Source organism: Strongylocentrotus purpuratus, unplaced genomic scaffold (assembly GCF_000002235.5).
Source record: "Strongylocentrotus purpuratus isolate Spur 01 unplaced genomic scaffold, Spur_5.0 spur5_contig_844, whole genome shotgun sequence".
Classification (NCBI taxonomy): domain Eukaryota; kingdom Metazoa; phylum Echinodermata; class Echinoidea; order Camarodonta; family Strongylocentrotidae; genus Strongylocentrotus; species Strongylocentrotus purpuratus.
Genome location: NW_022145551.1, coordinates 1,788,240 through 1,812,697, shown reverse-complemented (window position 1 = coordinate 1,812,697; position 24,458 = coordinate 1,788,240). Strand labels below are relative to the sequence as shown.

At 35.8% G+C, this 24,458-nt stretch overlaps 1 protein-coding gene across 1 annotated transcript; it reads right to left on the bottom strand.

Annotated features, from left to right (window-relative positions):
- Positions 1-33: 33 nt before the first annotated feature.
- On the bottom strand, positions 34-5,590 carry LOC115926083. Its single transcript, XM_030990483.1, has 3 exons — positions 4,718-5,590; positions 3,904-4,146; positions 34-776 (listed from the first exon to the last, which is right to left on the bottom strand). Exons 1-3 carry the CDS (start codon positions 5,529-5,531, stop codon positions 34-36), a joined length of 1,800 nt encoding a protein of 599 aa, XP_030846343.1. The 5' UTR covers positions 5,532-5,590.
- Positions 5,591-24,458: the final 18,868 nt, after the last annotated feature.

The following is a 24,458-nucleotide window of genomic DNA, read 5'->3' as shown; positions in this document are numbered from 1 at the left end:
GTCGGAAGGGGCTGGTCCAATATTATCAATATGCTATTGGGGTGATAGTGTAAAGTCCGTATTGATCCTAAATGCCTTACGTCCATATGATAGAGCCTGTTGAATGGCCTCGCAGATAGCATCCCTGCTGTCATGTCCAAGCATTTGAGATCCTATATCTGCCAAATCGTAGATGATTGGATAGTGGGGCGATGTCTTGGAGATCCCGACACTTGAAAGGAACTGTTCCCAATCTTCACAAAAGTAGGGGGCTGCTTGAGGAAGCACTGCGCTGGTCAGCTCAGTGAGAAATCTGGTGGCCACTTCGGGTAATGATGGTTCTAGAAACTGCTTGATATTGGGACATACGGTGGATTGGTCGGAGATGTTCAAGCCGTAGAGGTCTTTGGTAGTATTACTTAGGATTCCGATGAAATCAAACATATCTTCCTCCGCCATATCTGCTTGCCTCCGCTTCCTGTTGCCGTCGTCCGTGGATATCAAATCAGTAAAAACAGCTGTTAAATCAGTACAGGAACTCTCTGCGTCGAAGACTGCCAGGTCGTTGGCTGCTACAAGTACCTCTCTGCAGACTGGCTCATAAAAAGCAGAGAACGTGCGGAAATCGGGTATCATGGACTCAAAATCTGGCAGGATCTCAGTGCATCCAAAGGCTAGAGAATCAATGGTACGTTCCTGGATCCATACTCCCCCTGCGGCGTTGATAAAGAACTCGACAGTCAGATTAGTGTCTGGGATGAACCGGAATGGAACTGGGTCTGGTAGATCCACCACAGCTGGGGTTTGAAAGGAGGAGAAACAATAAATATTAACAAAAACGATCGCTCGGATTTTCAAGAAATCAGCTCAATGGCAAGTTCTAGACCCTATTGTTTATTGTATTGTATTGTATTTATTTTCCAATCATATTAAAAAGACAAATAACATATGACATAAAACGAAATGAAACATAACAGAATTAAAAAAAAAAAAAATTACATGTGTATATAGATTGCTTAAAAATGATTGGCTGGATTGCCCGTTCAGTGTCATAAAAATATATGACACTGTTCTTCCTGGGGGTCCAGGTACAATTAAAAGAAACATTACGTAAATAGAAATTTTAAAAATAATGCACAAGCTGCTGAGCATAACACTTGCATGTCCTCTTTCGTGTTAACCAATGAAACAAAACAATTAAAAGCAAGAAAAGGCTATACATTTACAATTGCTGAGATTTGCGGATAATTAACCCGCTACGCGCGAATCAGTAAGAGGAACGACTGCAAGAAAGAGAGATAGAGAGAGAGAGAGAGAGAGAAAGGGAGAAAGAGAAATGGAGAAGAACTCTCTTGCAAAGCGTGTGGAAGGCACATGTAACGCCTGGCGCGTCCGGGGAAAGAAATCAAAGCAATTGAATAGGTGAATGAACAAGTACAAAATATGCTACCTTATTCACGGATCCCGGACGCGCCCAGCATAACACCATGTAATTCCAAACCCCACGCGAGAGACCCGCCCACTGTGTTGTCTAATTCTCTATCCGACAATCGATCCTCAACTATAAACGTCAATAAACGATTTTCCCTATGAGGCCAAAATTTATACACACGCCATCATCAAACGCTAATTAAAAATGCCATACGCACACCTGACAACAAACTATCGCACCCCAATAGAAGGTACGCAGTGCTTGTTGCCAGCCGGGACAAGTTAAAAAGCTTAACCCAGCTAGCAACGCAAATGAATGCAATTCGCATTCCGACCATTGTGATGCGGCCGCTCGCTATCAGGTGATTACATAGCTTGTCCTAGGGCAGGCATGAGTAAACTTGACCACAAGAGGAAAACGGTGTATTGCCGCGTACCAAGCAAAACAAACCCTTAGGGCTTTTTATTCGGATATGGGGCTTTGTTGTTGTTAACGTTGTTGTTGTTGTTTTGTTTTTGTTTTGTTGTTGTTGTTGTTGTTGTTGTTGTTTTGTTTTGTTTTGTTTTGTTTTGTTTTTTTTTGGGGGGGGGGGGGGTTACGTGTATATGAAGGGCAACTGAGCTCTGTGTCATAACATATAGACATGTGAAACGTATTGCACCTTATGTAAACATAATCTTTTTTTTTTAAGCCAAAGTTTTGCCGCGCCTTGTCTGGACGAGCCGTTAGAAACATGTTTGGTTTGCGTAATTAGTCACTATAATTGGCGCATTTCAATTTGAGCCTACATTTGTTTTTCGAAAATATTTGTAATCGTGATAAAACTTAACTTAAAATGTACCACATTCACAGGCTATAGATCATTGGCAAAGATTACAATAATAATTATCACATGAAAATAAATCTAACTCAATATATCGGTTTACTAACATATTCAAATTTATGGATGTTTCTTTCCTAGGGGACATATAATAGTGACGAATTGTTTATTAACCTTTTATCTATGAATGAACTACAATACTTGGAATCCAGTCAGGATACGTTAGATGCTGCTTTGTATGGCAAGCCTCGGGCAAGCTGTCAAGTTGTCAAGAACAACATTTGTTTAAAAAGTATTCATTCGATTTGAATATGTTAGTAAACCGGTCTATTAATTTAGGAAGAGGCAGATCTACGATTTAGGGTGCGTTTAAGCTCAATCTTGAAGGCAGAATGACCGATTTGAAACGCTCATCGTAAACGCTCATCGTTATCGCAGTTCCACGGTGTACTGTTTATGCTCACTGCTCTGGCTCCTCCAGGCAATTCTCGCTGGGTGGCCTTGCAGCTGGATTCGCAAACCTGCATGCTACGTAGACCCACTAGACACTATGAACATGACTGACAATGAGAGCGGACAAAATATACAGTTCCTCAGGTAGACAAAGGAACATCCCTTCACAGCTATTATGTAAAAAGGTGAATATGCATGTGACACCTGTTCTACACATTTTTACAGCAGTAAGGGATGTTCCTTTGTCTACCTGAGGAACTGTATATTTTGTCCGCTCTCATTGTCAGTCATGTTCATAGTGAGAGGTCCTTAAGACAGACATAGAGAGGGCTAAAAAATGATGACAGCCATCCATTTTCACAGTTTTCATGCTTGCTGGGCTACGCCCCACTAAAAAAGGTAATACGGTCACGTGGTTTGATGACACATTTGACATCATTGCGGGCATGTCCGATTTGATAATTTCATAATTTCATAATTAGGAATGACGAAATTGCCAGAAACGTACTGGGATTATCAAGTGCATATTATGTTTCGGATAAATGTCTTGTTTTCAATTAACATCATAGTTAGCTTTTTAAAGACAATGGGTGGTATTCTCATAAGTTAAGCCGGGACTAAGTCCAGACTAAACAAGAATTTTAGTTCACACTTCTATGGAATGCTAGGTTTCATCTTCCTCCTTCAATATTCATGACAAAGATAATCTACCAAAGACTTTGTTGAAATTTAGTTCATACTCATATTATCTTTTTCTTCCCATTTCATTGCAAAATTAATTTTTTGGTCACTTTTCATTGAAGGATTAAAATGATCTGTACGGGGTAAATTAGTTTGCAACAGGCACTCCATAAAAGTGTGAACTAACTATTAAAGTACGCGCTACTGGAATACCACCCATTTTCACCGGAAAGACGCCTGTAGTGACGTCAAATGCGTCATTACTGAAACTGGGTTGTTTTTCTGCGCGTTTTGAGTCGTCATTTTTTTTAATGGATTCCAGAATTATTGATGATTTCTAAGGAAAATCAATGTCATATTCGGAATCTCCGTCAAAATTTATTCTACATGTCTTTTTCTCTCCATTTTTTAGCACATTTTGGTTAGAGTGACCCTTTAACTCTGCATGTGTAGCCCTTTCTTTTTCTTTGAATGATACGATAAATGCACTCTCCTGATAAATAAGTGAATAAATAGATAATCATGATGGTAAGCTCACTTGTGAAAGCATTCTCTACGAAGATGCAGAGCGAATCAAGGGGGTTCGGTCTTTGGAATCCCGTGTACTGGTAAAGCTGTTCATCGGTAATCATTATTTCGTCGCCGATGTTGATGACTGGTTCGATGACGTCATAGACTATTCCATTGGCCAGCATTGAACACCTGGCGGAGTTTGTCGGGATTTCTAAAAGGCTGAGAATTAAATCCGTTGAGAATGACCGTCTCGCTTCACCATTGTCACCTGTATTGTGACGAAATAAATAAAACAAAAATAAATATACAAACAAACTAAACAATAATTTGGGTGTGGTTAAATATGACCTTAGAAGATTTTGATCGTTGCAAAGGACATTTAAAACTCATCAGGAAATAAGATCAATAATTTTTGGAGTAATCTTAACAGCACAAACACACGTTATACTAGCTTCTCTTGTATATTGCATAATTGTGATCAAACTAATAAAGCGAAGGTTGGATTTCTGATATTGACCATATAAAATACTTTGTAATCCTCATCGTTATTTGGATAGCGGTTTGGCAGTTTATCAAGTAGAAATCCCTCCTGAAATGGACTGATGTTTATCTTCTCATATACATTCACTATTATGACACGAGTTAAAAAGTTAGGCCCCAAATTCTAATGCCACAGGTTGGGTGTAAAGAGTACCCATGAGATGCGGGGGTAGAAATTCTATGCCATTTTTCTTTCATTTTCATTATTCCAAAAAACGTGTCAGTAAATCAACTCTTCCTTCTAAAGCAATATAATATCATGACTAGTACCCAAATTTATCATTAAATGAAACTCTTACCTTGGACGGAGAGTGTTTGAGTGATAGCTTGACAGAGTTCCTCCCTGTTGTCGTACCCCACAGCTTGAGATCCTATACGAGCAAAATCCTGGATCAAAGGATACTCTGGAGAGGTAGAGTTTATCCCGAAGTCCTGGAGGAAACCATCCCAGTCTTGGCACAGTGGAGCTGCCCGGGGAAGCAACGCACTCAGCAACTCAGCCGCGAACTGAGAGGTCAAATCTTGAAGAGATGGCCTCAAGAAATTCTCCTTGACGTTGGTGCAGATGGTGTTGATTGTAGATGGGTCATTGATGATCATGTTGATGTCGATTCCATAGAGGTCTCTGGTGATGTTGGTCAGGATTTCAATGATATCCAGGGGATTATCCATGGATTCAGGGTATTCCGTGGTTGGTCCTGCTTGTCTGCGATATCTTCCATCACTGCCCTGGGACGTCAAGTTGGTGATCATTATCATAGGGATTATGTCATCATCACACCACCCCGTTGCGTCAAAGGCATCTAGATCATCAGAAGCTTCGATGACGTCATCACAGACCGGACCCCAATACAGACTTCTCTGGTCTACCTCTGGTATTACCGAACCTATATAAGGTAGGACCTCTCTGCAAGCATAGGCCATGGAATCAATGACACGATCCTGCTGCCAGATGCCGCCAGCAGCGTTGATCAGATATGGGATTGTAAGCCCAGGAACGATCTCTCCTGGGTTGACGAATGGCTCATCTTCCGTTGCAGGTAGCGTAGTATTCTGACCCGATACTATGGCAACCAGCAAATTGGTCGCAAGGACGGTTAGAAACGCCTTCATGGTAGACAAGCTCTTGGATCTAACGCTGTGATGTTCTCTGACGAAAATTAACTCCTTAGTATCTGTATAAAACAAAAAATGGCACGGAGGACAGAAAAGTGATTAGTAACTTTATACAATTCTTGTACGGAAATGAACTCCTTAGTTTATGCATTAAAATAAATAGTGAAGAGGACATAAAAGTGATTCTTGTACGAAAATAAAATCCTTAGTTTCTGTAGAAAAAGGGCGTAGAGGACAGAAAAGTAATTATTAACTTCGTATACAAAAATGAACTTATTAATGTTTGTATTAGAATAAATAGCGTACAGGACATAAAAGTGATTCATAACTTCATAAAATTCTTGTACGAAAACGGAATTCTTAATTTCTGTAAAAAAGAAATTAAAAAAAAGCGCATAGAAGACAGAAAAGTGATTAGTAACTTCAAAACATTATTGCACTTATTTGTCATTTACTGTCACTCTCCACACGAGAAAGCTCTCTCAGTATTAACATAAGAGGACTATCTCTATCTCTCTCTCTCTCTCTCTCTCTTCCCTTCTCTCTCTCTCTCTTCCCCTCTCTCTCTCTCTCTCTCTCTCGCTTCCCTTCTCTCCCTCTCTCTTCCTCTCTCTCTCTCCCTCTTGATTTCTCTCTTATTATTCTATTTTACCTTCAGTTCAATGGCATGATAGTCAAATGATACCGAATGTGTGTACCCTGCCGACTGAACTAAATGGTATCGGTGCAATGAACAAACTCCAGTGCTGGTGCCTAAAGATAATGCTTCATTCCATCTTGATTGACCATAGTGACGATACAAACAATCAATAAGATAGCCTCCGACCTTTTCATACACTGTCGCTCATATAGGTGGAATATTTTTGTTTTACCCCAATTTATGGAATTATTTTAAAATAATTTAAAAATAATAGATCTAGATAAAAGTATACATTCTCAGATTTTATTGAATAATAATTTGCAAATGTGTGTTTTGCGTGACTGCTAAAAGGATGATTAATGCCCCACAAAAGGGCACTAATATAGCACATCGACACGGTTTTGATCCTGGAGCCTCACAGTTACGAGGCCATTGCTTTGTCACTGAACCATGATTGTACGCAGCGGGGGCTAGGGTAGGGGGCAGTTTCCATAAATATAAAAAAACACAGAAAATGCAATTTATTGCATTTTACCCCGGTCCCCAACATAAACAAATCTTCTTGGTGGCCATGCATTATGTCTCAAGGCATGGGCACACAGAGGATTTTGTTTATGTTGGGAACCGGGGTAAAATGCAATAAATTATTGGAAAATTATTGCATTTTCTGTTTTTTTTTTAAGTTATGGAAACTGCCCCCTACCCTAGCCCCCGCTGCGTACAGTCATGGTTCAGTGTCAACGCAATGGCCTTGTAACTGTGAGGCCCCAGGATCAAAACCGTGTCGATGTGCTATATTAGTGCCCTTTTGTGGGGCATTAATCCTCATTACTGACATTTTATGACTTAAGGGCGTAGGTCCCCTATTTGATAAGCATAGAAGCATACACATGATTTAGCAGTCACGCAAAACACACATTTGCAAATTATTATTCAATAAAATCTGAGAATGTATACTTTTATCTAGATCTATTATTTTTAAATTATTTTAAAATAATTCCATAAATTGGGGTAAAACAAACATATTCCACCAATATGAGCGACAGTGTAGTATGTTTATATATAAAATAATCAATTGAATTGGGATAGTCCTCCATCACGGTAAAATACAAGAACAGATCAAAATAATTGAAATACAAATCCTTGAGAGTTCACTTTAATATTTACTTTGACCAGTTTCAGTTTTATTTCTTCAGATAGTGCATTTAAAATTGTGAATACATTATGTTGCATTTATAACAGGACATCTATATAATTATGTAACCCTAAATGAATACATTAATAGGACATCTATATTTGTGGCGGGGCGCTCTCCTGGGGTTCGTGCATTGGTTTCGGTTGCGTTGCGGGGGTGGCATATCATAGCGTCCATGTTTGTGCAAGCACTGGCATTTATCACCTACACGTATTGTTCGAAAGGCCAACTAAAGCGTGTGAAACTTAATTTATTCCAATGAGTGCATTCGTGTGTTTTTTTATGCCATCAAGGTTCTGGCTCGTATTTCACCAGCTGCTCGTACCTTCACTTTTGTTAATGTCTCCCATTATTTGTGTAGTTTAATCACGAGTGCAAATTAAACCTTTCCTTTGATTAAGTTTAGCATCTTTCTGTTGTTGTTGAAATTTTACATATTGCGTCACATGAGGTTATATTTAAAAACATAACCAATAATGCATGCTTAAAGTACGCATTAAATTGCGCTTTAATTCTATACATTTTCTTTTAAATTGTAATTTCTATCTTCACAATTCAAGATATTAAAGTTACCTTTATTTAAATAATAAAAAATAACTCGATATACTTGCATGATTAATCTGAATCTATATTTGAAACTGAAGCTATATTTATGTCCCATGGGCTACGAATACTTTGCTTTTGAGACCTGCAAGTGATTATGATTATGTTGCCATTTTTACCTCCACTTATGATTTCTTACAACACTCTTATTTTCAGCACTAGCACAACCATGTACACAAGAACATACACACATTCACAAAATTACATGCACAGACTCACACTGTCACACATGAACACAAACTCACACAGCGTGCTCTCTGTGGCTCTTCTTGTATATTTTAGATATTCCGAAATTCTGAATGATTTTTCCTAACTCAAATTTTGACCAAGGTCTAAGAAATGTTGAAAGCAAGTATTATACAGTAGAAGAATTTAATTCTAGTTTTAATTCATCTAATAATAGCGATCAAATGTACGATGACTCAAACTCCATGCATTTTCAAGCTAATCCTGACTTTAGCCTATTTAATGTTAATACTAGAAGTTTAAATAAGAATTTTGAGTCCGTGCAAGAACTTTTTTTACAACTAAATAACTTCCAATTTTCCATAATAGGCTTATCTCAAACTTGGCTCCATAACAATTCCCCACGTCTATTTAATATACCAAACTATCAAATGCTTCCCTTTGATCGTGACCATGGTAGAGGAGGCGGAGTAGCGCTATACATACATAATCATTTGAAAATTAAAGTTAGGTCTGACTTACACACCGAAGGTGCTGAAGATTTGTTTATTGAAATATTAAATGATAAAACCAAAAACATAATAGTTGGCATAATGTACAGACCCCCTAATCATAATATAGATATTTTATAGGATAATTTTGATAGATGTCTTGATGTTTCGCGAGAAAATAAAGAAGTTTATATAATGGGCGATTTTAACATTAACCTTTTAAATTTTGATGATAACCACGTTGTGAAATTTAGTACTACACTGCAATCTTACGCATTTAACTCACATATTGATAAACTGACCAGAATATCATGTACTTCTCAAACTCTAATTGATAATATTTGTCGAATGTAGCTCATAATAAGTTTATAAATGGTCTGTTGTATTACGATATTTCTGACCATTTACCGATATTTGTTATTTCTAAAGTTCACTTTGTTAAAAAATGACTAAAAATAATTGTGCAATGCATAGAAAACAAACAAAACAAAATATTGAATCGTTAAGCTTAGATTAAGCTCAAGAAGAATGGGTTGATGTATTATGTGCATCTTACGTGAATGTAGCATATGCAAAAAAAATTGAAAATTATATTATAATATTATCATAAGAATATACCCTTTGTCAAAATAAAAAAAAGTAAAAAAGGCCAAACAACCATAGATAACTAAGGGTATTTTGCGCTCCATAGTCGCTCGTAATAAGTTGTATAAGGAAGCCCTTACTAGTCAATGTAACGACAAGCTTAAGGAGTATAAAACGTATAGGAATCATCTCACATCTCTTATACGATTGTCCAAAAAGTTATATTACTCTAACAACATAGAAAGTAATCAAACTAACAATAATCTATTATGGAAAACTGTAAAGGAACTCTTAGGCAATAAAAATACAGAAAGTAATAAATGTTTCTTAATTGATGAACAACAAACAACAGATCCAATACAAATTTCAAAAGCTTTTAATGAGTACTATATAAATGTAGGCCCTAATTTAGCAGCTATATTGATTCAGGTGACATGGACTACAGTAAGTCCTTGAATTTCCCACGTGAAAATTCCTTATTTCTTACTCCAACCAATGTTTATGAAGTTATTAATGTGGTTCAACACCTAAATTCTACAAAATCTAGTGGCCATGATTGTATAAGTGCTCACTTATTGAAACAAATAATCTTTAATATCGCAACCCCCCTGACATATATATTTAACCTATCAATTTCAACGGGTGTATGCCCAAATTTGCTTAAAATCGCTAAAGTGATTCCTATTTATAAAAAGGACGATTCCTCACTAATAAGTAATTATGGGCCAATATCATTATTACCAAGTATCTCTAAAATTCTTGAAAAAATAATATATAAAAGACTCAACACTTTCTTACTAAAAAATAATTCATTGATTCCTAACCAGTTCTGATTTCGAACTGGTCATTCTACCGAATAATTAAGGCTTTTGCGAACATTGAACATATTATTGGAGTTTTTATGGACTTGTCAAAAGCTTTTGATACGATTGATCATAAAATATTAATTCATAAATTACAATACTATGGCGTAAGAGGTCAAGCTTTTTCATGGTTTACTAATTATTTACAAGACAGACAACAATACGTATCTTTCCAAAATCATGAATCAAACAAATTAGAGTACCGCAAGGATCTATATTGGGTCCATTGTTATTTATTATTTATATAAATGATATTATTGAAACCTCTTTACTCTTAAATGTTATCATTTTTGCTGATGATACAAGTATTTCTTACTTCTTATCAAGGAATATCGGAATACTGTATAAGTTAAAAAAAAAAAATTCTTTCTGAAAGATCTATGATTATATTATACAATTCTCTAATCTTATCACATGTGCTATATTGTAATATTGTATGGGGTAATTGTAGTTTAACAAGAATTAATTCCTTATTTTTGCTTCAAAAGAGAGCGATTCGCATAATTACTACCTATTTCATCGTTTAAAAACATTAAAAGTACAAGATATTCAAATTTTTCAGACAAACATTTTCATGTATAAATATTCTCATAATCAACTACCATCCTTATTTCACAACATTTACAGTTTGAACTCAAACATTCACACATATCCCACCCGTTGTTCAACAAATTATCACTTAGAAAATCCTAAAATAATTTTAGCCCAAAAGTCAGTAAGACATCATGGACCAGATGTTTGGAACTCCTTACCAAATTCAATAAGGCATTGTTCATCTCTCTATTCTTTTAAAGCATCTCTTAAAAAATCTTTTATATCGAAGTACCTACATAATTGATTTCAACATGCTGTAGGCAATTATCATACATATCTCAAATTTTGGTCACATTAATTGCAACTCATGTTTGCAAATTTCGTATTCTATTTCGTATTCTTGGTTTCCTTTATTGGAAAGGCTACATTTTGTTTCCATTCCACTATCCAACAGAGAGTTACGTGCACATACACTATTCGCTACACATAACAACACGCACGCTTGCGCGCATATGCACACACACACACACACACACACACGCTTACACACACACTTGCACAGCACACTCACAAACTCACAAACTCAAACACAAAGAACGTTTAAACATTTTTTAATTTTAAGTTTTACCTTAAGATTTTTTTTTCTTTTTGAGGCCGCCATCCAAGTCAAGCTTCGCTTATGATTGCGGTCTCCTGCACTTTTTTCAACTGATAGTTTGGATAATACTTTAAATTCATAATAATATGTTAAGTTTCGTTATTATATGTACATATGTAAAAAAAAAAAAAAAAAAAAAAAAAAAAAATGTACATGAAAAGTTATCATTGTATGTATATTTTGTATTATACTTTACGTTTATATGTTCTTTGTTATTTTGTTATTATATAAATTGCAAAAATGCAGAAATAAAATCAAAAAAATCATATCAAATATTATATGTAACCCTAAATGTATACATTAACAGGACATATCAAAAACCGGTATATTACCCTAACCCTAACCCTAACTCTAGTTTCAATTCAAATAATTCAAATAATAATTTACTGTTCATAGATGATCTTTTAAATAATTAGCAATTTTCTAAGTGTAATTTTTTTTGGACTCACAATGTTTGAATTATTAAGGAGGTTTGATAAAGTCGACCTGTGAAAAAAGTGCCTAGAGCCATTTAGAAAAGACTGATCATGTACATATATAGTACTTATGACCTGATGTAAACATGTACCTGAAGATTTTGAAATGATTATAATGGAAATATAGCATAAAAATATTCATATTTAGAATATGAGGTCATTTGTTCCGGTTATTAAATGCACTGAGAAACCTCAAAATGTTCATCTCTACCTGAACTCATTCATTCGCAGCGAGCTAACCACGTTGTTTTTAATTCATTTATTCATTATTTATTCATATGCCACATAGTTTGTTTACTCTATATAAATTCAGTATATATCACCCCTAAATTATTTCTACCATTGTTATTTATCGCTTTTTATCTTTTATTTGCATTTGATTTCCAACCTTTTGGTTGCAATGAATAGGCAAAAACATAATTAGACCAAGGCTATGTCGGTCCGGAGCAAACTGTAACAGGATATAGAAGTTGCCGGTCACGTCCATCATAACTACAGAAACGAAAAGAAAATTCATTTGGGGGTTTTTCCCTTCCCCCCGAACTGTTTGAAGACAATTTCACAGCTTTAGCATGTATACTATGCATTTGGAGATATAAACCGTACACGGGCAAATTTTGATATACCTATAAAAATAGACCGCTTTTGTGTGAACCCGGACATGCATTATGATCACTACTCATTAAAACGTACTTCACTCATGAATTCGGAAAACTAATATCTTTTATTCCAATAAAATACCCTTGGCTCGCTTCATACGACCTCGAAAGCAATGCGCATGACACGTGCACATACACGCACAGACAGAAATTAATATCAATAAACATCTATGTATTTACCTTGTCCCCATGGTTTTTTTTTATTTATTTATTTATAACACATCTTTAAAAAGAAGGGTAGCCCAATCAGCAAACAAATACTGGTTTTCGTTGAGGCCCTTCATGACACAAACAAGTATATACATTTCATCAACATATCAAAATATAAATAAATATAGAAAATTACAAAATTCGATTTTAACAAACAAAAAATTGCAAACCAGGTTATAAATAAGGATTTGATTATAAAGAATAACGAAATGATTAAAATGTATATGATACAAATATAAAAATATAAATAAATATAGAAAGTTACAAAATACGATTTTAACAAACTAAAATTGCAAACCAGGTTATATAAAAGGATTTGAACATAGAGAATAACGAAATTAGTAAAATGTATATGATACAAATATGTAAATGCCATATATCCTATTGAAGCAAAAAGTAAAAAGTTATTAAAAAAAAAAAAAAAAACAACAACAACAACAACAACAGCAACATATAACCACAATAACAAACCAACAAGAGAAAACAAGAAGAAGATATGATAAAATATATAAAAAGAGGAGAAAAAGAAGAGTTATATCATACCATAATCATATTAAAATGTGGATGTCTTTTGCCATTTTGCCAATTCTTGTTTAAATGGTTTCATATTTTTTATAAATCGAATACGTTCTAATGTAAGTCGTCACAGTGCAAGATACCTCCCACAATAAGTGGAACAAATTGCATGATCATTTGTCAGATCAAGCATAAATAAATAATTTCAAAAGCTCAATTGCAAAAAGGTTAGTATAATAGGTTATCCATCCATAATAAACAAGTTACCAGAATCGAAACATATATTCACAAAACAAAATATTCTAATGACGCATTTATATACCGCAGTTTTTGTTGACATATCTACCAATGCGTAAGTAACCATATGATAAAAACGTATACAAAATATATGTATATATAATTATATAAAGGTAGTTTCAGATAGATCATTACGTCAGCGAGCTCCAGGGGGGGGGGGGGGGGATGGGGGCGTTTTACAAAGCCTTTTTTCAATGACAAAAAAAAAAAAAAAAATCAGTGACAAATCTGCTGATAGCCAAACAGAAGCAAGGATTTTAGTAGCTTATAACAAAAACTGTCATTTGTCACTGATGACAAGTTTTGTGAAACGCCCCCTGATTGTTCAATCATTTCATAAAACCTCGAATAGTTCCCTCGCCCACATAAATTATGGAAGAGAGAAAACCTCCTAGGAGCTCCATGATTTAACCTAAAGCTGTTCTCGCTTTCGCATGTCACAACTATCTTAATCAATACGTTATGAAAGAATATTATGTTCATACACCTTCGTAACACTTGGTTCGACCAAGATTAACTTTAATTCTGTGTCGTGTTCATACAGTGATACATCCGGAGCAGGATATGTTTCACAAACTAGCTCTACATGAAGAGACGGGTAATTTTAGATGATGATGATGATGATGATGATGGTGATGATGATGATGATGATTTTGATGAGGATGGTGATAATGATTAAGATGGTGACAGTGGTTTCTTGTAAGACATATCGGCTTTTTATAGTAAATTGGTTGGACTCTACCAATTCGACAAATGATGTACATAACATGGATCTGGTCTAATATATTTCGAAGACTGTAGGCCTATACCATGTTAGTCCAAAAAACGTTTACACCTAGAAAATTGCTAATTATTTAAAAAAATCTTCTTTGAACAGTAAATTATTATACATGTTATGAAAGAGTGTTTTATCCCAAATCATTTGGTATCATATTTGTGTGGTATGTGTTCACGCTTGGATGAACAGGAGGCATTGTTTGCGAGAGTGCAAAAATCGACTTGCGCCAAAGTGATGCCTATATACAGTATGTATTCTGTTGGAATTAGCGGAGTTAGGGAATGAATTAAAATGTATCCAATAAAATGCATTGGATATGCTTTTTTGCAGAAGCAAAGTCACATACACGCGCACAGAAGTTCGTTGATATTTGATATTAGATATTTGATATGTGTGGCATGATTAATTTTGTAAGGGATGTTATTTGGATCTGCAAAGACCGAATTAAAACCCAAATCCCAATTGTTTTATTCAGACATCATATAAGCAACTTTGGCGCAAGTCGATTTTTGCACTCTCGCAAACAATACCCCCTGTTCATCCAAGCGTGAACACATACCACACAAAAATAATACCAAAATGATTTGGGATAAAACACTCTTTCATAAGATGTATAATAATTTACTGTTCATAGATGATCTTTTAAATAATTAGCAATTTTCTAGGTGTAAATTTTTTTTGGACTCACACTGTTTGAATTATTTAGGAGGTTGATAAAGTCGACCTATGAAAAAAGTGCCTAGAGCCATTTAGAAAAGACTGATCATGTACATATATAGTACTTATGACCTGATGTAAACATGTACCTGAAGATTTTGAAATGATTATAATGGAAATATAGCATAAAAATATTCATATTTAGAACATGAGGTCATTTGTTCCGGTTATTAAATGCACTGAGAAACCTCAAAATTGTCATCTCTACCTGAACTCATTCATTCGCAGCGAGCTAACCACGTTGTTATTAATTCATTTATTCATATGCCACATAGTTTGTTTACTCTATATAAATTCAGTATATATCACCCCTAAATTATTTCTACCATTGTTATTTATCGCTTTTTATCTTTTATTTGCATTTGATTTCCAACCTTTTGGTTGCAATGAATAGGCAAAAACATAATTAGACCAAGGCTATGTCGGTCCGGAGCAAACTGTAACAGGATATAGAAGTTGCCGGTCACGTCCATCATAACTACAGAAACGAAAAGAAAATTCATTTGGGGTTTTTTCCCTTCCCCCCGAACTGTTTGAAGACAATTTCACAGCTTTAGCATGTATACTATGCATTTGGAGATATAAACCGTACACGGGCAAATTTTAATATACCTATAAAAATAGACCGCTTTTGTGTGAACCCGGACATGCATTATGATCACTACTCATTAAAACGTACTTCACTCATGAATTCGGAAAACTAATATCTTTTATTCCAATAAAATACCCTTGGCTCGCTTCATACGACCTCGAAAGCAATGCGCATGACACGTGCACATACACGCACAGACAGAAATTAATTATCAATAAACATCTATGTATTTACCTTGCCCCCATGGTTCTAATGTAAGCCGTCACAGTGCACGATAATGAATACATACCTCCCACAATAAGTGGAACAAATTGCATGATAATTTGTCAAATCGAGCTTAAATAAATAATTTCAAAAGCTCAATTGCAAAAAGGTTAGTATAATAGGTTATCCATCCATAATAATTGCTACTTGTGACATTCTTTTTAAACCGATTTGGGGATGATGTTATAAAAACTGTGTTATTTAAAAAAATGAATGTAGAGTGATTACAACTTTCAAAATTCCATATGTATTAAACAACATGGTTTGCAGCAATAATCTGAAATGCACAGGCATATACAAGATTACAATTTAAAATACATATATATTGTGATATAAACCGTTACATGCCAGCATCGGGAGAAAATTTTCAGTTGCTGCCGTTTTTGTTGTTATAACGTTCTACGAGTCAGAAAAATGTCCCACTTTTTAAAAGTTGTATCGTTTGAAATATGAATATTTAATCATGGGTTTCATGATATCTCTTGATAGAGTTATCCTCCCAGTATGAAAATGGTACCTAAATGTACTGGGAGGATAACTCTATCAAAACATTACATGAAACCCATGATTAAATATTCATACTTCAAACAATACAACTTTAAAAAGTGAGACATTTTTTCTGACTCACTCAGTTTATCGTTTAAATATTTTCACTGAAATAAACTTGAAACTTTAAATCACGATGAATTTAAAGATTTTATCATTGTGTTTGAATGATATGCGTCATACTGTTGGAATGATTTAAAATTTACGTCATAATATTGGAACAACTACATGTAGATTCGCTGTCCCTATATACACTGTCGCTCATAAAGGTGGAATATTTTAGTTTTACCCCAATTTATGGAATTATTTTAAAAATTATTTAGAAATAATAGACCTAGATAATAGTATACATTCTCAGATTTTATTGAATAATAATTTGCCAATGTGTGTTTTGCGGGACTGCTAAATCATGTGTATGCTACTATGCTTATTAAATAGGTGACCTACGCCCTCAAGTCATAAATGACAGTAATGAGGATAATGCCCCACAAAGGGGCACTAATATAGCACATCGACACGGTTTTGATCCTGGGGCCTCACAGTTACGAGGCCATTGTTGTGTCACTGAACCATGACTGTACGCAGCGGGGGCTAGGGTAGGGGGCAGTTTCCATAAATTAAAAAAAACAAACAGAAAATGCAATAAATTTTCAATAATTTATTGCATTTTACCCCGGTCCCCAACATAAAAAAATTCTCTGAACGGCCATGCATTATGGCTCAAGGCATAGGCACACAGAAGATTTTTTATGTTGGGAACCGGGGTAAAATGCAATAAATTTTTTTGAAAATTTATTGCATTTTCTGTTTTTATTTTCATTTATGGAAACTGCCCCCTACCCTAGCCCCCGCTGCGTACAGTCATGGTTCAGTGACAAAGCAATGGCCTCGTAACTGTGAGGCCCCAGGATCAAAACCGTGTCGATGTGCTATATTAGTGCCCTTTTGTGGGGCATTAATCCTCATTACTGTCATTTATGACTTAAGGGCATAGGTCCCCTAGTTGATAAGCATAGTAGCATACACATGCTTTAGCAGTCACGCAAAACACACATTGGCAAATTATTATTCAATACAATCCGAGAATGTATACTATTATCTAAATTTATTATTTTTAAATTATTTTTAAAATAATTCCATCAATTGGGATTTAAACAAAATATTCCACCTTTATGAGCGACAGTGTATATCAAATTTCAATTGGCTATACTACGTATGTATTGTATATATCTATTATGAGGAATGAAATAAATACCATACCAAATTATATACGTAAATGTACGAAAACAACATATACGGCAGTTTTGGCAACTCTCCTGAAAATGAATACAATGCGAAAGAAAATGTGACGCTTCCCTCATTTCCTTTCGAATTGCACACAGATACACACCTCCATACACAGAACACACATTCATACATATATATATCATATATAATGTTGTAGTAAAAAATAATAGTGGGCTTCGGAATACTTCCAACAACAACAAATGAATCAGTTTAACCAGTTGAAGATAAATCATTCCGTGAAACGTCTGAATGTTTGAATTTTCGCAAAGACATTTATTCAGCTTCATGGCGGAATCATTTATTTATTTTCAACTTGTGTTATGTATCATATATATATATATAGAGAGAGAGAGAGAGAGAGAGAGAGAGAGAAACAATATACTCATACCCATTGTTAATATAATGTTTATTTGTGTGGGTTTGACTTAACTTAAGAATGAAGGGTGGACAGGTTATATTAGGGCCTTATACATGTATATGTAAATTATCAAGAAACATAAATCGGGACAAATCAATTTTCACATACTAAAAGAAAATTATAAAACACTCGATAAGGAAATGAATAATTTAGTCGTTAATTGTATATATTATATGATGTTATTTAAAAGATTTTGTTTACCTGAGCTTGTTACTGGATGGTACTGCGGAAATTAACTTTTGTCAAATCCTTTTTGGAAAAAAACAATGATGCTGCTTCACCTTGTTCACATGCAGTGTGCTCTCTTCAGTACCTCGATGTGATTATTCCCAAGAGTTTAGAAGCATTCCATTATTATAAGGATGCGTATTTCTCATTGTATGGACATGCTATTTGCAGAGGAAATATTATTAGGCTCCGCCCCTCGTGAAGGAATGACACATCATTGTCCAATCAGAGAGTTCATGATTAATTTTTGTTAATGGATTTCTTAAAAGCAAAGGGGATAAAATACCCTGTGTAGAGAGGGAGAGAGAGAGAGAGAGGGGGGGGGGGAGGGAGAGAGAGAGAGAGGGGGGGGGGGGGGGGAGAGAGAGAAAGAGAGATAACCGGAAACGATTGTTTTCCTATGAAAATGGTACAATGTATGACGTTTCGTTCTGTTATTTCGAGGAAACACGTATCAGTTGCTATCTTTTCACACTGGTTTTGCTTAACCCCGTACTTTGCTTAGCCCCGTACTATCCTTAACCCCGGACTATTTTTTTGGCTTTTCACACTCGCTGTTTTTAGTCCCGTACTAGCGCCTATTCCGGAATAAGAAAATTCCCGCTGTTCTCACTGCATTTCGTTAACCCCGGATATCGTGTATGTTATGATTGGACATACTTCGCATCTGGCCAGCTGCGATACGCTCCATTGCGTATAGTACCGGACTATTTTTCGTTTCTGTTCTCATTCATTTGCTTAGCACCGCAATTGCGGGGTTAGCAGGAGTTAGCACCACAATTGCAGAGTTAGCCCTGCTATTTTGCAGGGTTAGTTAACCCCGTACTATAGGTGGGGTTAGCCAACTTTAGCCCACTTTGGTAAAAACCAGTCTGAACAGAAAGTGGAATAGGCTTAACCCCGTACTATAGGTGGGGCTAAGACCCCCCCCCCCTTAACCCCACCTATAGTACGGGGTTAAGCAAATTATTGCCAGTGTGGAAACAGTATGAGTGCCAGCTAAGACTGTTATTCAGAAAGAAGTATCAACTTTTAAAGAAAAATCCTACCCTAACAACTATTCTAAGTGAAAAGCAGACAAATCAGAGAAGCAAACCGAAGAAAATTTTGAAGGAAATAAGACAAAAAGTAAGAAAGTAATGAATTGTTGAAAGTTGTATTCACTAAAAGGGATGGGTACTATAATGGTGGAGCGCCGGACAACTTTCCAACATCATCTTTGACTCGGGAGCGTCTTTTCTGTTTAGAGGACATTCGTAGTATGCAAGTCAACATAATTTATTAGGGACTTTTAGATTGAGTGGACGAGAACACGACGAACGCCGACTGATCATGCGTGTCAACGTACTTAACTGCCCATGTTGACTACAATTAGAAATCTTTTAGATTGCACTCGACGATATATGCATGCAGGAAGTAACACTATGAACATCACGGACAAAGAAAGAAGACAAAATATACAGTTCCTCATTCTACCCTCAACAAAAGAACATCCCTTTACTGCTATTATGTAAAAATGTGTAGAACAGGTGAATATGCATGTGACACCTGTTCTACACATTTTTACATAATAGCAGGGAAGGGATGTTCCTTTGTCTACCTGAGGAACTGTATATGTTATGCGCACGCGGCATACTAGTACCTTGAGCATGTAAAGGCGCTATTAATATCAATATGTATTTATGTATGTACTAGATTTAGGAGAATCAAGGTTGACGCATTCTCGATCATCGACTGAGACGACGTAACGCATGCGAAGTGCCTTAAAATGACGTCACACGTTGCAGTCAAAGCTGTCGACGTGCAAATCTAAAAGTCCCTATTGTTTGAGTAATATCCCAAGGTAGAAGGCGCTTAAGACAAAAACATAAATTTATGGGATTTTTGAACTCGACAAATGGAAAACTTCAATATATCCCAAAGCCAAAAGCCATATGTTCGCCTAGACAAATTATTGAAGTCGGGGTACATCTTATCTTCTTTAAATTGTTATCTATTGTGTTGTTTTGCTTGTTTGCGTTGGTTTTTTGTTTGTCTTGTTGTTGTGTGGGTGCGTGTGAGTGTGAGCGTATGAGTGTATGTGAGAGAAGGAGAGCGAGGGTGTATGAGAGTGAGGGGTTATATCAACATTGAAATAGAGAGAGAGTGAGAGAGAGAGAGAGAGAGAGAGAGTGGGAGGGAGAGAGAGAGATGGGGAAAAGGGGGTGAGCGGAAGATAAAATATAAATAACTAGGGTGTGTGTCTACTGTCCATCTGTGTGAGATAGAGAGAGGGGGATAGAGAGAGAGAGAGAGAGAGAGAAAGAGATGAAAAAGGGGGATGAGCGGAAGATAATCAATAAATAACTAGGTTGTGTGTCTGTCCGTCTGTGTAAGAAAGAGATAGGGGGGGGGGTAGAGAGAGAGAGAGAGAGTATCAGAAGAGGAAAGAAGAAAGAAAGAAAAAGAGAGTGAGGTATTTTATTTATTTAGTTATTTATTTCTAATCTTTTGACGGGGTAGCCCATTCACCAACAAGTAGTGGTCTTCTATGGGGTCCTGAATGAACATATTTACATCGTTTATAACATTTATACAGAACAGTTACACAAATAATACTCGTTTGCAAAATAAACATATATCATTAACCTAGTAAACAGTAATGTCAATAGGAAAATATTAATTAGGTCGCAATTATGTGAATAAGTCATGTAAATATTACAGAACATGCACATGCCATTCACAAATTACAACTTTGTTTAAACAATCTCTTATAAAAATGAATTGACAGAGGAAGCCGTTCTCAACGAATTATCTAGCTTATTCCATTCAAATATAGAAGAAACAATTGGGCTACTCTTATAACAATCAGTGTGAAATCTAGGCACACGTAAACATCCACTGTCTATTTGCCTTGTATGATGCTCATGTACATCATTAGGATTTAACAAGCCTACCTGAAGGTAAGAAGGTGCTAAGTTATGAACGCATTTATATATCATCATAACGCGATTTAGCTCAAACCGCTTGTCTAGTGTCATCCATTTAAGACTTGTGAACAAATCAGCCGACGGTGTGTCATAATGTCTTGTTCAATATTATTCTTGCGGCCCTCTTTTGAATTTTTTGAAGCTTAGTTGTATGAGAATGAAATCTGTTCGACCATACAACAGAGCAATAATCTAATCTAATCGTGGCAACACTAGACTGTAATAAAGTAACTTTAAGGATTTTTGAGGCAAAACAACTCTTTGCTCTCTTTATCATGCTAATGTTTTTCTGATATGAAAGCCCCACTCTCACCTCTTCCGTTTTTCTACATGCATCTCTCTCATTCTCCATTTCAATAATTCGCCTTCTTGTATTTATCTTTTGAAACATACTCGATCTTCTCTCTGTTTACATTGCTCCCTTTCTCTTCGTTTATCTTTTATTCGACCTCTTTGCCTCTATTGTTTCTTTCTGTTAAACTCTATGAACGTAAAACAAAAATATATTTCGGTTTATTATTCCCACTCCTCCAATGCCTCCGTAATATATTCCCCTCAGCCCCAGACCCCCCCCCCTCCCCATCTATCATTCTTCCTCTCTCTCTCTCTCTCTCCTCCCCTCTCCGTCTAAATCTTGCTCTCTTTATCGCTCTCTGCCCTCCTCTCTCTCTTTCTCTGCCCTCCCCTCTCTCTCTCTCTTTTCCTTTTCACTTTCACTGACATTTTAACACTCTTAACCTACTAGTAGGTGCATCAACTTCAAAACACATTCAGTAACAACCTCAAATCAAACAGAGTTTCAACAACAACAAAACAAAATCACATTTGCCTTCGTATAAACTGATTCAATTGTATCAATTATATAAATTAACACTATCTCATTCAAATAAACAAATCAATCAATTAATGAATGAATAAATAAACAAACGAGACAGAAACAGGCATATATTTTTAAAAATTAATACACATTTTAAAATCTACATTTTTTTTGTACAAAAGTTAATCTTATGCTTGTATAAAGCATGTTCTTGAACTTCATGGAACAATATCTAACTGTCCATCGGTGAATTGAGCTGTCTTGCCTCTATCAATAAAGACCCCTTAAAGACTGTCAATACTACTGGGCCAGAGGGGATTAGACCATCCAGCCAGGTCACTGACAGGTGGCTATCTCATCAACTCAGCTCTCAACTAACATAAGAAAGAGAGGATCATGGGGGACCAACAGGCACCGATTTGGGAAGTTTTCTATATAGAGGGAGCAAGTAGCTACAAGTAGGACAGTGGGGCCTTAAAACATACTTCTTACGATTTAACTATCTTTAAAAGTCCTTTTTGTATATATAGTACTTTTTGTTTTCAGCGCTCCTAAATGATCTATATTATTATTATTTGGCTTGTTGTTTTCAAGAAAAACATGAAAATGTCACCATCTCTGTTGAAATTGTTATGCTTGCATTACACTTGAATTCCAATGCCCACATGCATGGTGTCTCATGAGTGCATTGTCACTTAAAGCAAGCATTGGGGGGGGGGGGGGGGAGGGAGGGCTTAAAGATAAAGACCAGTTATGGTCATGCGATCGCATTGTAAAAAAAGGTTGATCATGTAGCATATAAGTGTTGGTGTGTACAGTACTGCAAGGTTCTGGAATCATCAAAATGATAAGAAATTTGGCCCAGTCTTGGTAAAGTTACAAGCACTGTACACAGAAAGATGTATATGGGACTACGCACACGTGTGCGACACATGCGTTACATGTATATATATCAGGTCCAAATAGATATAATAATTTACGAAATATATCAATGTAAGTGGTTTCTCAGCAAAATTCGGATCAAAACATATTCTTTCACATGATTGGTAATAAGAGCTTCCATTTCATTTTTTTTGAGAGGTGGGCGTTTCCAATACTGGTCTTTACCTTTAAGAAACAGAATACCGAGGGGAAATAATCCCAAACAAGGTTACCCAATATATATTCAAGAGAAGGGTGAGTTCTAGGAAAGGTGGGAAATTGAAAATGGTGTAAGCTTTTCCATTCCTTTCATTTGAACATGGAAGAATTTCACAGAAAACAAAAACACTGCAGAGGATGACTCTTCAACTGCAGTCATATTCATAACATTAGGAACCAGAGCACTATAACACTGAGTTCCCATATAGATGGTCATATCTCAGCCAATACTTAACATATTCAATTGTTTTTCAACATTCGGACATTATTTGTTATGCTCTTTCGGAAAATGAAGACAAACATTGACAAATTCTAAAAATAGATTTGTATGTCACAGCTTCGGTACTCTATATAACAGGAAAAAAATTGACATGTTTGGACTGAACTTTCAGGCTACAAGTTTGTGTACATGAGCACATGGGACTCTCAGCACAATTGGGTCAAATTCTGATAATTTGCATGATTCCAAAAGCTTACAGTCAGCGTTTCCCGATTGCTGCCAGTTTCTTTTCTCAACAATATTGCATGACCAGGGGGGTGTTTCACAAAGATCCTAAGTTGAACTTAACTCTAAGTTTGACTTAAAAAGTATGGAGAGCCATTTGTAGCCTTAAAATAACATATATTCAAAAGTGAACCAACTCACTCAATTTTGACAAAGGGTACAACAAGTTCCTGCCTAGAAACTTTAATAGAGGTGATTATAAAAACGTGGATAAAAGATTAATTGAAAACAAGATTGCAAATAAAAGTTCTCTACTTTGTTCTTAAATCAGACATTTTTGCAACTAAGGGGTCGGAAACCATTACTTTTGTGCAAAAATAGGATTACAACAGAAGGAATAAGGGTTACTAATCTTATTTGTGGAACAAACATTACTGCTGAATTTCATTCATGATTTAAACAGCTTTTACAAAATTAACATCAATACTTAATTTTCGCCACTATATGCCAGAGGTGTGTATCACACATATTGAAATTCAATTCCATAGAGGATTATCCCTACCACAAATACGATGTTCGACAGTAGATGGCAGCCTTCCTCTTACACTGCACAGCTAGGTTAATCACATGCACAGATAGATACAGGGACAGGGGAAGACGATAAGACAAGCTTTCTTCTGGCTCCCAGTAGGATGCAGAAGTTCATATGGTTGGACGAGCAAGTGTGCGTTTGTAAAATGGCAACTGGCTGGAATGCTCCCCAGGGAGTGGAAAATGTGCAATATTGTGTGCGGGTAAGCCTGAATCTGA

Excerpts from the sequence above, each read along its gene's own strand:
- LOC115926083 (XM_030990483.1), bottom strand. The coding sequence starts at position 5,531 with ATGAAGGCGTTTCTAACCGTCCTTGCGACCAATTTGCTGGTTGCCATA. Across the intron at positions 4,147-4,717 it reads TCAAACACTCTCCGTCCAAG|GTGACAATGGTGAAGCGAGA; the intron begins GTAAGAGTTTCA and ends GTCACAATACAG. Across the intron at positions 777-3,903 it reads CGTAGAGAATGCTTTCACAA|CTGTGGTGGATCTACCAGAC; the intron begins GTGAGCTTACCA and ends TTCAAACCCCAG.